The sequence below is a fragment of the Pholcus phalangioides genome, unplaced genomic scaffold (genome assembly GCF_987345545.1).
Source record: "Pholcus phalangioides strain wild (caught in Gottingen) unplaced genomic scaffold, Ppha-v1.0 ptg000011l_1, whole genome shotgun sequence".
Classification (NCBI taxonomy): Eukaryota; Metazoa; Arthropoda; class Arachnida; order Araneae; family Pholcidae; genus Pholcus; species Pholcus phalangioides.
Genome location: NW_028301604.1, coordinates 14,654,416 through 14,667,652, shown reverse-complemented (window position 1 = coordinate 14,667,652; position 13,237 = coordinate 14,654,416). Strand labels below are relative to the sequence as shown.

At 32.8% G+C, this 13,237-nt stretch overlaps 1 protein-coding gene across 1 annotated transcript in view; it reads right to left on the bottom strand.

Annotated features, from left to right (window-relative positions):
- Window positions 1–1,459: 1,459 nt before the first annotated feature.
- Window positions 1,460–13,237, bottom strand: part of LOC149080101 (glycine receptor subunit alpha-2-like) — a 60,861-nt gene continuing 49,083 nt past the window's right edge. The window contains exons 4-8 of the mRNA XM_089238585.1: window positions 12,714–12,937; window positions 9,996–10,078; window positions 8,578–8,712; window positions 4,935–5,311; window positions 1,460–2,322 (exon numbers count right to left, since the gene is read on the bottom strand). Coding sequence (XP_089094711.1) covers window positions 2,146–2,322; window positions 4,935–5,311; window positions 8,578–8,712; window positions 9,996–10,078; window positions 12,714–12,937 — 996 coding nt within the window. The 3' untranslated portion in view covers window positions 1,460–2,145. The remainder of the gene's footprint in view (window positions 2,323–4,934; window positions 5,312–8,577; window positions 8,713–9,995; window positions 10,079–12,713; window positions 12,938–13,237) is intronic.

The following is a 13,237-nucleotide window of genomic DNA, read 5'->3' as shown; positions in this document are numbered from 1 at the left end:
ACACACTTTAAAATTTACGCGTAACACGTTTCTTTTCTCAAATGCAAATGAATGTTTTTATTTTCCCCCTTAAAATGCAGTTCTACAGGTACACATATATAGTATATTCTAAACATTTTCTATTCAGCAATACGGTGCAAGCATTTTAATTATTGGGGTATTTCTATTGATTAGATTGCTTTTCATGATAATATGATGGACACTAATTTTGTTAGATTTGAAAAGCTTTCAACTTGTCGCACTGCTGTTATTTTATGCCCCCTCTTGGGCTAATTTGATCGGGACCTACATTTTACACAAGATGTTTTCCCAAGATGACTTAATCTCTTTGTGTCAGTATGTCTCTTCATGTGACAGTGTGTTATACTTTAAGAACATTAACGAGGTCACGAGTAGCACTTAGTATTATGAAATCATCTCCAAAACGTTACAAAAATACCCTTGCTCGAACTGAGATTAAAACAGATTCCCGTAGCTCGAAGTTGATACTCTAACAACTCTTCTGTCAGTTAGCTAGATTTAAAACACGTTCAAGTAATATTTATCATATTCTAGTATATGATAAATAATTATTAAAACAATTCAACTAAACTGGTATCATCAAAGAAGAGTATATGAATGAGATTTGCTATTCAAATTAGAATTACATAAATGTTTCGTCGCCGATGCTTATTTGGTTACCACATGATCACACTCTCAAACTTTATCTTCTTGAATCTTTTAGTTTGTAGTAACAGATGTCACACACACCACACACACTTTTAGAATAACTCTGTTCTGTAAAATATGCAAACTGTGATACCTTAATTAATTGATGTGGAATTTGCTAGGAATGCCATGAGATATAAACAAAACTGCATTGAATTTGCTAATCCGGACAATGTGTGATTCCCGCTCAAATTCTTCGAGATTATACAGAAGTGACGCGAGATGTAACCGAAATTATAATATTAGCCCCAAGGGTGTCGCTGACAAGAAAATTTTGGAAATTTCTAGGATAGAATGTACATTCGTTCGTTCTTCTCTGTATGTAGCTGCCAGACCGTTTTTCAGTCCAAAAGGTTCTTTGCATTTCTAACCTTCAATGGAAGCTGTACATAAAATGACAGTGTAGCAGATTATATTTTTATAATGTGGTTTAAGCGCAATAACAGTGAAAGGTTTTTACAGGCGGAATCAAAATATTTTGAAGACAATGTGAATTTATTTTTTTTCATTATTATTTCCAAAATAGAGAAAATGTTGAAGTTCTGTTATCATTGTGTACAGTTTCTAAAAAATATAGACAGGTTATCAGAATGAAACACATATAAGCACCGTATTGGTTATAAAAGTCATAAATCTATGAAATTCGAAAATATAAATTTAAATAATGAATATAAATAACGTATTAATAAATGATATTTCTTCTACAAATATTTGGAACTTAAAATATGTTCTAGATTTTGAATTTCTACATTATACGTGTCGATTCTCAGTACGGTTCACTAATATGAAAAGAACGCACTTGAAAACTTGATAAATTGTTATCGCGTGTTAAAAAATATTGATTATTAAAACATTCATCTACAGGTGATATTTCGTTTTATTTGTTCATTATACTCTCATAAGAGCATCACCATTCTTTGAAATTACTGATGTTATACAGAAATTTAAACAGTACATTAGAATATTCATCAGACTTGCGAAATTTATCTATGCAACCTTAGTTTTTATATTGGAAATAAAATTCATTGAAGGAAACACATTGAAGTAAAGTCCTGATAAAAGGAGCACCAACAATACTACACTGAATCACAGAAATATAAACAGAAGAATTCACGCGTGAGATTTACACTGTTTCTGGATGTATTTACAGGAAAAAAATTGACTACTAAAATAACTTACGACTTGTATGTTACAGAATCTTATAGAAATCTATATCAACTAACAGAGATGATCAAAAAATAGCAATTCAGTTAAATCTAAGTATCTCAGAGTAATTTATAATTCAGTTATGCCAATGTATTCACTTTTGCTTTTCCAACTGGTCCGGCCTGTATTTACGCATCGCAAAAATACAATTTTCGTTCTCTATTGAAAAATGCTGTGATGAGGGATAAAGACATCGAGATGGGAAATGGCTTTATGTGTCGGAAGCAAATTCTATTCAATGAGATAATACGGCCAGTAGAATACGTTAAACAAGAAGAATAGCACCGGAAACCCAACGCGGCAAACTTGATCGATTCTTTTAGCAGATATCTTGTGAGTACCCATATAGACTTTAGCAGTGGAGTTTTTAGCAGTCTCTTCGTCTTCCGAATCATGCGGCCTGGAATTCTGAAGAGATAATGAATGAAAAGTTCATTAACTGCATCGAATAGTTTAGAAATTATGCAATACTGTATACAGGGTGATAAGGAAATTTTCTTGACCGCATTCTAATGGCAAACCGTTGATTATTTAGAGGCATATTTCCAATTAGAAAAACATCAAAATAACGTTTATATCTCAGATACATCATTCACAATGCAAAGGGTTGTATAGTTATCAAAATTAAAAAACTAACTTTTTATACGAAAACCCTTTCCTAAAAACCCAATTAGAAATCTGTTGCCCTGTTTCTCTTGAACGGATAACAAAAAAATTCCATGTTTCTTATTCATTGAGGGATTTGATTTCAAAAATCAGAGAAATGTTGGGAAAAATAGCATAAACCAACGGACAAGCTTATTATGCTGCTCTTTAACAACTTTTCTCCTATTTTCGAATTAAAATGTTTTAGCGAATATTGCACAAAGATACGTGAATTCTTTTTGTTGGACTCAGGAAAGACAGGGCAACAACCTTTCTCATTGGGTTGTTTAGGACAAGGTGTCCGTATAAAAAGTTAATTTTTATATTTCAGTAACTATACAACCCCTTGCAATATGTGAATGACGTATCCAAGATCTACACGTTAGTTGGATGCTTTTTGTAATTGGAAGTTTGACTCTAGGATCGCCAGTAAAATGCGGCCCCAAGGGACTTTCCTTACTAACTTGTATATGTGTATTTACACAGCATTATGTGCTACGGTAAAAGGTAATGTACTTTTGACTATTTTTTATTGCGTACTTTACTTCAGTCGCTGTCCAAAACCACGGTCTATCACCAGAGAGGTAATTTACGACCGTTTCACCACCGAAGAAAGTTACTGTGTTCTGTGTTGGAATTGTGACTGTTATATTTGTATATGCCAATTTTAGTTGTTGAGGTTTAATGAAAATGACACAGATAAGTGTTTTGCAGTGGTTCGAGTATATGCGAGTACAGCCGTTAGAAATTTTAAAAGTCTTTTGATAAACGGATTAGTTTTCGATTTGATTCAAGTCTTTCGGAGGTATCCTTAAAAAATTGAAATAATTTCGTTTGTTTACGTTCCCCATGAAGATAAATTTCAGATTGAAAAATATGTTTAAAGTATTATGCATACATTTTTCTATCAGTCTAAATGAAAAAGATAAGTTATTTAGAAAATTCATTGAGATATGAGACTAGAAAAACGTACTTTTTGTGATTAGGGCGTGGAGTTTGTTTTTCGACAATAACTTTTTATTAAAATTAAAAAATATATATGTACTTTGCCGTAAAGTGGCTGGCAGAGATTTGGATTTCGTTTTTAACATCAACAAGCTGCGTTTACAGTGATTTTAATTTGTGAATTACAGAGTTGAATACTTTTGATGAAGAACATTAATTTTTCATTGCTGAGAGAGAGAATAGACAATTCATTTTGGACAGCGTGTTTTTTTTGGTAATGTACCAAAATCAAATAAATTTCCTGTAATCAATTAATTCCTGTCCGCTTTATCAAGTTTAGAGAACCAACTAATGAAGTACAGTTTGAAAGAGATGCATCAGTATTGAAAATAAAAACAAGAAAAGAAGCGCCGTGTCTGCATCGTTGCAGACAGTTTCCTGTTTCGGGAAACGAAGAAGGATGTGCTCAGTTTTGCTCCTTTTCCAATTTCCTGGAAGTTTGACAAATTGCCGTCGCAGTAACTGCCATATTCTTTTCTTTCCATCATCAAATGTTAGAACTCGTACTAACATCTCGTAAGCAATTCTATACAGCTGCCGCTAGAGGTGAGAAATCAATTTTTCGTAAAGAGCATCTGTTAGCTTCGTGTTTTATGTTTTTTTTCTTCTTTTGACTCGATATGTGTAATCATCGGTTGTCATACAGCATGATAAGCACCCAAGGTCTTGAGGAAAAAGATTTATATCCAAAGAAAAATTCCTAGAAATTATATATACCGTGTTTCTCCGTATTAGCCGGAATGCCTCAAAACTCGAGGGCCACGAGCATTTTGAACGTTAGAATCTGATTCATTTTCGGTGTATCGGGAAAAGCGATGTTCAATGGGGATCACAAAATATATTCAAAAGACTGATATGAATTTATATCAAGTACTGAATTAATATGCAAACCAGAATATAATAGTAGTTTTCAGTATAACAAACGCGTATTTTGCTTAGGAATTTGATAACAATGGGAATTGAGCATTTACTCATTGCTCTAATTAAGTTATCAAGAACCTAGCACGAAATACAGATACTGTATTCTAAATGCTTTTCTGCATGCTGCCACTTTTGAATTAGTATTCTATAACTATTTCATAGCTGTCATATTCTATAACTATTACATCATGTTTTACTGCGCAATCCTTTAATTTTTCGCTTTGCTTATTCCAATTTAATCCATGTGATCAAGGAATACAGAAATACTTCTTAGTCTACTTTATGTTATGCTGAATACCTACTTATAATTCCATGTTAGTCATATAATCTACGCGAAAGAATGTACTTAATATTAGACATTTTTAGTAAATTAAAATATGCTACAACAAATTCTTATCAACCAACTGTAGCTAGCAAATATCGACCGCATGCTGAAAATGTTCACTTACCATTTTGAGTGCGATGTTTTCATCAGCTACTTTAACGTTTGGAGGACGCTTGCTGGTTCGTTTTCGCCACAGGTAATTCACGAAAGTGAATTCCAGTAGAGCTGTGAATACGAATGTAGTGCAAGCTCCCATCCAGACATCGATGGCTTTCACATAAGAAACTGGAGGAAGATTGCTTTGCACACCAGAACTCTTGGAAGAAATCGTCAAGAGAGTAGTCACACCAAGAGTAATCCGAGCAGGAATGGCCTCTACGTCCAGCCAGAAAGATACCCATGATATTACTACAATAAGTATGGTAGGAAGATAGGATTGCACCAAATGATAGCCAATTGATCGCCGGAGATTGAACTCAGCTTTCAAGCAGCTATATTCCCCTAATGAAGTAAATAAAAAAATGTCTTTGTGTTAATTGATATCTAAGGGGTCATTCAAGTATTACGTCATCATCGATGGGGGTGGGGGGAGGGGTTTCCGATTTGCTGACTTTTGATGACAAGGGGGAGGGGGGGGGTTGGATAATGCTTACGTCATCGACCACCCTTTATGAAAATATGAGTTAGGATTCAGAGGGGCAAAGCTGATGACGAAATTTTGCTGGCAAGAGGGGGGAGGGGGGGTCAGCGTTTTGCTGACTTTTGCTGACAAGGGGGGTGGGGGGTCAAAAATGGCTAAAAATTTGCTTACGTAATACTTGAACGGCCCCTAATATAATGCTGATGAGGATGAGTGAAGACGAGGTAATGGTTTTCTGCAAGTTCAGACGCGATTACCTGACAATTTTCTTTGACACATAATGCAATTTAAAACAAAATGAATATTGATTAAATTGTGATATGCTATATTTTTTAACACCATTCATATTATTTCAGTGACATCATATTTTTCTAAAATATAGTAATTATAGAGAAAGATTCACCGAAGCACAAAAACATAGCATATGTGAATATTTTAGAACATAATGCTATTTGTAACTGCTACCATGATTCTTGGAAGTGAAAGAGTTTTAGGAATTCTCACATGAATTTTTGTTTTGGTTTTTCAATGATTAGGAATAGCTTAATTATATATATTATCTTATTATATCTCTGAAGTATATATAGTTTTTCTGTTGGTTTATATTTCGGTATAAGAATTATAACTAAAACAAAACACGTATCATACCGGATAGAGAGTATTTTTGAGTCTACATTAACCATGAACTGCCATTTCTCAGAAAATAGTGGTTAAGATAAGCCATGGATTTTTCGATATACATTGTTCAATGAAATAAAATAACTACAGAAATGACATTTTTTAAATGGCAGTTCTAAAATTTTCTGTTCAAAAAAATACATTTCAATATTTTTAAAACAAATTTTCATACTAAAAATATTTATACACAAAAAAGACTAAATAATATCCATTAATATTTTTACGGTTATGCATCGTTATTAGTTTTTAGGCAGTCTATAAAACTCGTTAACGTACTGTTTCTCAAACTTTCTGAACCCAAGGACCAGTAAAATGTCTGAAACCATTCGACGGATCACTTGCGTCCTGTATTACGGGACATATCTGTATTTTTAGTGGTTCTGAATTTCTTTTTTTGTCCGGTTTTTACATTTGTCCGGTATTTAAATTATGTTTATTTAAATTTATAATGTTCACTAAAATCGTCGTTAATAACACCGTATTTATAACATGATAATTTTGGGTACAAATACAGATATTCATCTCACATTGATCAAGTTAAATTGTTTTTTCCCTCAATTTCTTAGCAATTTTAACTACAATTTTGGATATTTTGAGAGATTGAGCTCAGCAAATCCGTCACGTTTTCTTCCGTCAAATTTTTGTACTTCGATTTGTAGCTACCTTTTATTTCTCCAACCTTCATCCCTTTTTGCAGCAAATAGCTAATTTGTCGTAAATAGCATTTTTGGGCTGCAAGTTAGAGATATCCCGTATTTAGGGTCGCAATTTCCCGCATTTTCCTTGATGAGGTATAATAAATCTAAGTATGAAGGTAAATTTTTATTTGCGAATCCATATGGATATTAATATAATATCAATTACAACAATTGAATAATTTTCCATCCAGTTAAAATTGAGTTATCAAGTTTGTCTGCGGACCACCTTCGTCATCGTTGTGGACCAGAGGTAGTCCTCGGACCATAGGTTGAGAAACGCTCCGTTAACGCAAAGAAAAACGTGGGAACATAAAAAGTTTTTATTGAAATATTTTGGCAAAAAAAAAGAGATATAATTTTTATCAATATCACTTTATTATTGACTGTAAAACTTTTTTAGCGCACTGTTAATTGTTAGGTTCGCCAGTTTTTACGTTGACATAGTCATCACTTTTTATGACGTGTAATAATATCGATGTGAATAAAGTTTGATCTTAATTAACAGTTTTGCAGTTTTTTCCCCTCATGTTAACACGAGAAATCAGAATTGGAAAACTCAATTTAGCGTTTGATTAGCAATGGATATTGCAAGAGTTAACGCGTCAGCTGTTTCATTCTTGGATTTTTTTAAACCTATTTGTCACTTTATCACTCTCGTAAACTTACTGAGTGATTAACAAATAGATTCAGAAACGTTCACGTGGTGCCATGGCAATTCACATCAGAAGAAAAAAAATCGAAAACATGGGGGACTGCGAAAAAATTAAAGTCAAAATGAGTAGCTCGTATATCAATTATGAGAAATCACGGATAAAGTGCTTTTTAGCAGAAAGAGGTTTTATGAAATAGTTATAGAATAAATATTGAATGAAAGGATTGGAAAAAGAAATGTTCGATTAAAACCAGTCCCCTCTCTCCCGAGCATACAATAAATATTTAATTTTTCCAATAGAGTAACTTATTTATAATAGAGTAATTTATTTTTATATAAAAACCGTGATAGTCAAGATTATAATATAAATACATTATAAATGTATTATGTAATGTAAATACATTATAAATGTATTAAAAGTATACAGAGGGTGCATTGCTAAGTCCCATCACCACAAATTACTGGCGAACCGTTGATCTTAGAGGTATACTTCAGATTAGAAAAAGTATCCAAATAACGTGTGGACCTCAGATACGTCATTCATATTCAAAGGGGTTGTATAGAATAGATGGTTGTATTGAAATAGAAAAATTTTAGCTTTTTTATACAGACACCATATACTAAAAACACGAATGAGAAAATTGTTGCCCTGTGTTTCCTGAACCCAAAAAATTCACGTTTCTAAGTGCAATACACGCGGAGATATTTGAGTTCAAAAATAGGAGAAAAAAATGTGGGAAAAAAACAGCATAAACTAACGGACAACGGTTCTTTTCGACACTTTCTCCGATTTTTTAATTCAAATATCTCAGGGAATATTGCATTTGAAACGTAGAATTGTTTTTATTAGGTTCAAGACAGACAAGGCAACAATTTCCTAATTCGATTTCTTTTAGGACAGGGTGTCCGTATAAAAAGTTAATATTTTTATTTCAATAACTATATAACCCCTTAACCCCTTGCAATATGAATGACGCATCTGAGGTCAATAGGTTATTTGGGTACTTTTCTAATTGAAAGTATACCTCCAGGATCAACGGTTTGCCAGTAATTTGCGGCTGGGGAGCTATGAACCCTGTGTATATGCAACGAGAATTACCGATGTAAAATTTTTCGCTGCATAATGATGTATTGACACTGATAATTTCAAACTGTGGCAACTTGAGCTTTTCGTAGAGTGTCACTGGAAATTCTTCAGCCCATTTCAAATTCAGTTCACTCGTTGTTTTCGAAACTGCAAACGAATAAAAAATTGTGTCTTTTTTGAAAGGATAAAATTGAAATAATAAATTCAATATGTTTTAAGAAAAACTTATGAAAGACAAAGGCATACTCTAACAAGTGAGGTTCATGAAAAAATTTATGAAAAACACAGATATATAATTGTATGTAGTAAATTGAAAACATATTGTATGAATTGTATATTGCAAATTAAAAAAACAAATAATGCTATGAATAATTTATACTTTTACAATAAATTTTCTTGAAATTAAAAATTATTACAAAGGCTTATTGAAAATAGACTAATTATAAAAACTAAAATTGAATCCACTATATTTTTGTTTCCAAAATTTATTTATTTATTATCTATTTTTTTGTTATCCACTATAAATTGCTTTCGGCATAATATCATAATGAAATTTTTTATGTTTGTATAAAATGCATATTTTACTGCTTTAAGAAAAAATTGCTGTTTTTATATAAATATGTAAAGAAATTGATAAAAACTTTTGACTAAAAAGATTGTTCGAAAACAATCATAACCGCGAAACGAAATCTGTCAAATATCTTTTTGAATTTTGTATTCGTCTCGACATCTTTTTAACAACTTTACAGCAATCAAAATACTTTTACGGTTATAAAAATTATCTGCTTGGAAATAATTCAGCTGAATCTTTATTAAATCTCCAATACTCTTCTCTCTGACTTTCAGGCTCAAAAGGAATTTATATTCACTATCATCGCAACGCTGTTTTATCACCGTGAAAATTGAACTTAATTTTGAAATAGTCAGCTATCTCGAAAACATTTCGATGTTGCTTTGTACCGATAAGAATATTTGATTTACCACGAGTACTTGTAACAACAAGGTCAAAAGTAGTGTTGTTAGGGTATCAGTTCACTTCAGCGGGATATTGATTCAGTACGGTAAAGTAGATTAGATCGATTCAGAAATCAGAAGTTAATGATATATTTATACTGTAACGGGACTATTTGTCCCGAATAGACAAAAGTTTCAGTTTCATTGTTATGTTTTATGTATTTCAAAACAAACTCTAGTATGTTGACAATGATATTAATGTACAAAATTGATGACAAAGTTAACTTTTTTAATGTTTCTATGGTATGAGCGTTCCAAATATAAAGACTTTCTTTTTTCCAACCAAGGGCACCTGAAACATGAGTATGTACTGCATAATAAGATATTGCCAAAAAAATAAAATAAAATAATAATAATCTCTGCATTCTATCGGACCTGTCAGATGTGATAAAAGTAACATATTAGCTCACACGTACAAGAAGCAAGCTCGATTGTGCAAACTTGGGAATCCAACGGAAATCTATAAAGATCCATCATGCATGAGAAAGTCAATTTCAATCTGTAAATAAAAATATTCTTGCATTTAAAGAGAGACGGGCGAATGCAAAATGTGAATTTTATGTATAAAACATACATGCTTATAGTGGATTAAAAATTCAAAATGATATACATATTTTTGTTCTAATCGCGACAAGCTTAATGATGTTTAACGTTTAGTGGTTTTGCGTTTTTGTTTTTGAAAAATACCAGTATCGATCTTTCTAATGTGCCTCAATATTAAGATAACAGAACTCTACACACCTGCATCCATTTAGTGTTCATCAATTTACCCTGATTCTCAATTAAAAATTCAGTTTCCCCTGCTTCATGTATATAAATTAAGATTTCAAAATCTAATAAGTACAGTACAGTATATTACAAGTTCTGTTCTCAGAAGCTTATCTCTCGATTCACTTGGGAAACTGTAACTACGTATAAATATTTCGCTTATCAAGGAGAGGTAGATATGTTTAATTTGATGCTAAGGGAACCAGCCATGTGCACGGTGAACTTCCAGAAAACCCGCATCTTTTCATTTCATCGATTTCAAGTACTCGGTCAAGGCGAATAGTTGCCCTAATCGAGAATCTTTTGAGAATGTTTAGCGCAACGCTATGAATAACATAGTAGCTGTTACGCAGTGTGTAAAGATAAATGAATGTTTCGTAGTCTGTACAACAACAGTTCAATCACAATCTATTATCGTAGAATCTTGTTGAGTAGTACATGATCTATGTATTACATCATTTCTATATATATACAAATGATTGATTTCAAAAATGTATTTGCTCCACGTTCGTGCAAAATAAACGATATATTTGCAGTCATGGATATTAAACCAGTTTAGAAATGCCTGAAAATTGAACGATTTTTGCTATTTGTGATTTTAACACGCGGTTTTGACATAAAAACTACATTACTTCAGAATTTCATATCTTATATAGATATAAAATGTCATATAAAAATGTTTGAATATTCATAATGATTAATAGTACTTACACATTGTGTTTGTGTAAGAAACTTGATGTTAGATAACAATTAGTTTTTGCGAAACAGTTAAGCAATACAGTTTATGGTCGTTTCTACGAATTCGTACGGATTTGATAATTGGTTCGTAAAATCGAAAGTTCGTAAATAGGAGAGACGATGAAAAAAATGCTGGAAATAAAAAATGAATTCATCACTCACGAGATTATTTGACGAATTCCAAAAAATACCCACCTATTTTTGTTTGTTTCATCGTAACATTTCGCGATAATTTCGGTAATCAATGATTTTAGCTTCCCTTATTTCCATTCACTGGTCACTGTTGTATTGACAGTTGCACTTTCTCTGCCTAATATCCGAAAAATCAGGCCGTGTCTTTTCTTGATATTTTGTTGTCATCCATCTGATGTTTTGAAATCCTTCAAGTTTAACATTGAGGCAAATAATTTCGCTTTTTGTTTCAGAAGGTTTCCGTTGATTGGAATTTTTACCTCTCATTTTCCTCAGCTAAGCAACAAATTACTTTTCGAGCTCCGGAAATCTCGATTTTTTAAAATATTTTTGGGATGGTGGAAGCCGCTAGATCCATATGCCACAGAAACGAACCGAGTACTCACTGCGGTTTGTCTACTTTGCAATTCGAAATTTCAACAAAATGGAAAATATTGTGGTCGACAAGTGAATTAAAAAAGATAATTTCTTTTAAAAATGTGCAAACTCTTACTCAGACAGAAATTGCCAAAAACGTTGTTTCTGTCTGAGTAGGAGTTTACACATTTTAAAAAGAAATGATCTTTTTTTCATTCACTGTCGACCACGGTCTTTTCCATTTTGTTGAAATTTCGAAGAGCAAAGTAGACAAACCGCAATTAGTTCGACCACGACTTGGAAATTGTGTTATTAATAAGCTAATGTATCATGCCATTTCTCGAACCACCAGTTTATTTAATCATTATGCACAAAGGGTGAATTACGTTGCCAACGCATCTTCACTTCACGGTCAACTCCGCGAACTATCGAATGTGGATTTTCATGTTGGTCATAACATTGATGAACTATTTACCCCGCCCCACTCTCCTTCCCTGTTTTCTAAAAAGACACGTAGAACGTTTGAATTGAAGTTTACTTTTGGTCACAACCAACGAACTTGGAGGCGGCTGAAGGAATAAAATAACAGGAAAAAAAAATAATGGACGAAAAATTAGTTCATGAAATAGAGAGTTAATAGAAATGAGAGTTCGTGAAATTAGAGTGAATATTATCTCTATGGCATGCTTTTCGGGACAGAAAGCTAGTTCGTAAAAAAGAGCGTGTTCGTAAATTAGGAGTTCGTAAAATCGAGCGTCGACTGTATAATACTGTTGTTTGTATCTTCACCGCCATCATTTAGTAGATAATTAAGCCGTGCATGAAATGAAACAACTACACGTACAAAATCTAATGCCCCAACAAGCGAATTGCCAGTAACAACCTGACAAATTCGTATTCGATTCACAGGTAAGGATGCGTTTTTTTGGTTTGATACGTTTGGGAAAAACCATGGAGTAATAAAACATATGAGGAAGTTATTCGTTTCATGAAAACAAAACTTAAATGAATATTTACGTATAATGAGAAAGTTGTCAATAATCTGTTAAGATTGATTAGTAGTTATGAATTATTGGTACCTTAACATATAAAGAAGATATCCAGAAGGTGTTATCCTCACTAAAACATTTGGCACGGTGACATACTGGAACTCTGCGTGCTTTGCATTGGCAAAAAATACCTCTGGTTTCCATATCCTCTGTACTAGTTTAGGATCGTTCAAATCCAATGGTCGTGAGAGTTCCGTTTTCTTTAAACGTTCATCAAACCATTTTTGTCGAAGATAAAGATCTACTTCATAATCCTGAAAATGGCACACCATAATCAATATACTATGAGATATACAGGAGTTAAATTGAACTTGAGTAACGTTAATTGTATAATGTTAAGAACAGCATGACCCTTACATCCTGCATCAGAGCCCATAGGCTACTTAACCAAACACCAACTCTGGACATATCGCTATATTGCAATTTACTACCAGTAATGAGTTGGGTCGGAAATGAAGGCGTCATCTATCGGTGGTCGTTAGGGAAAATATCTATATTCTTCCCCGGGTTTGAACCTGGGACCATGACGGCAAACGATGTTAAACGATTCACTA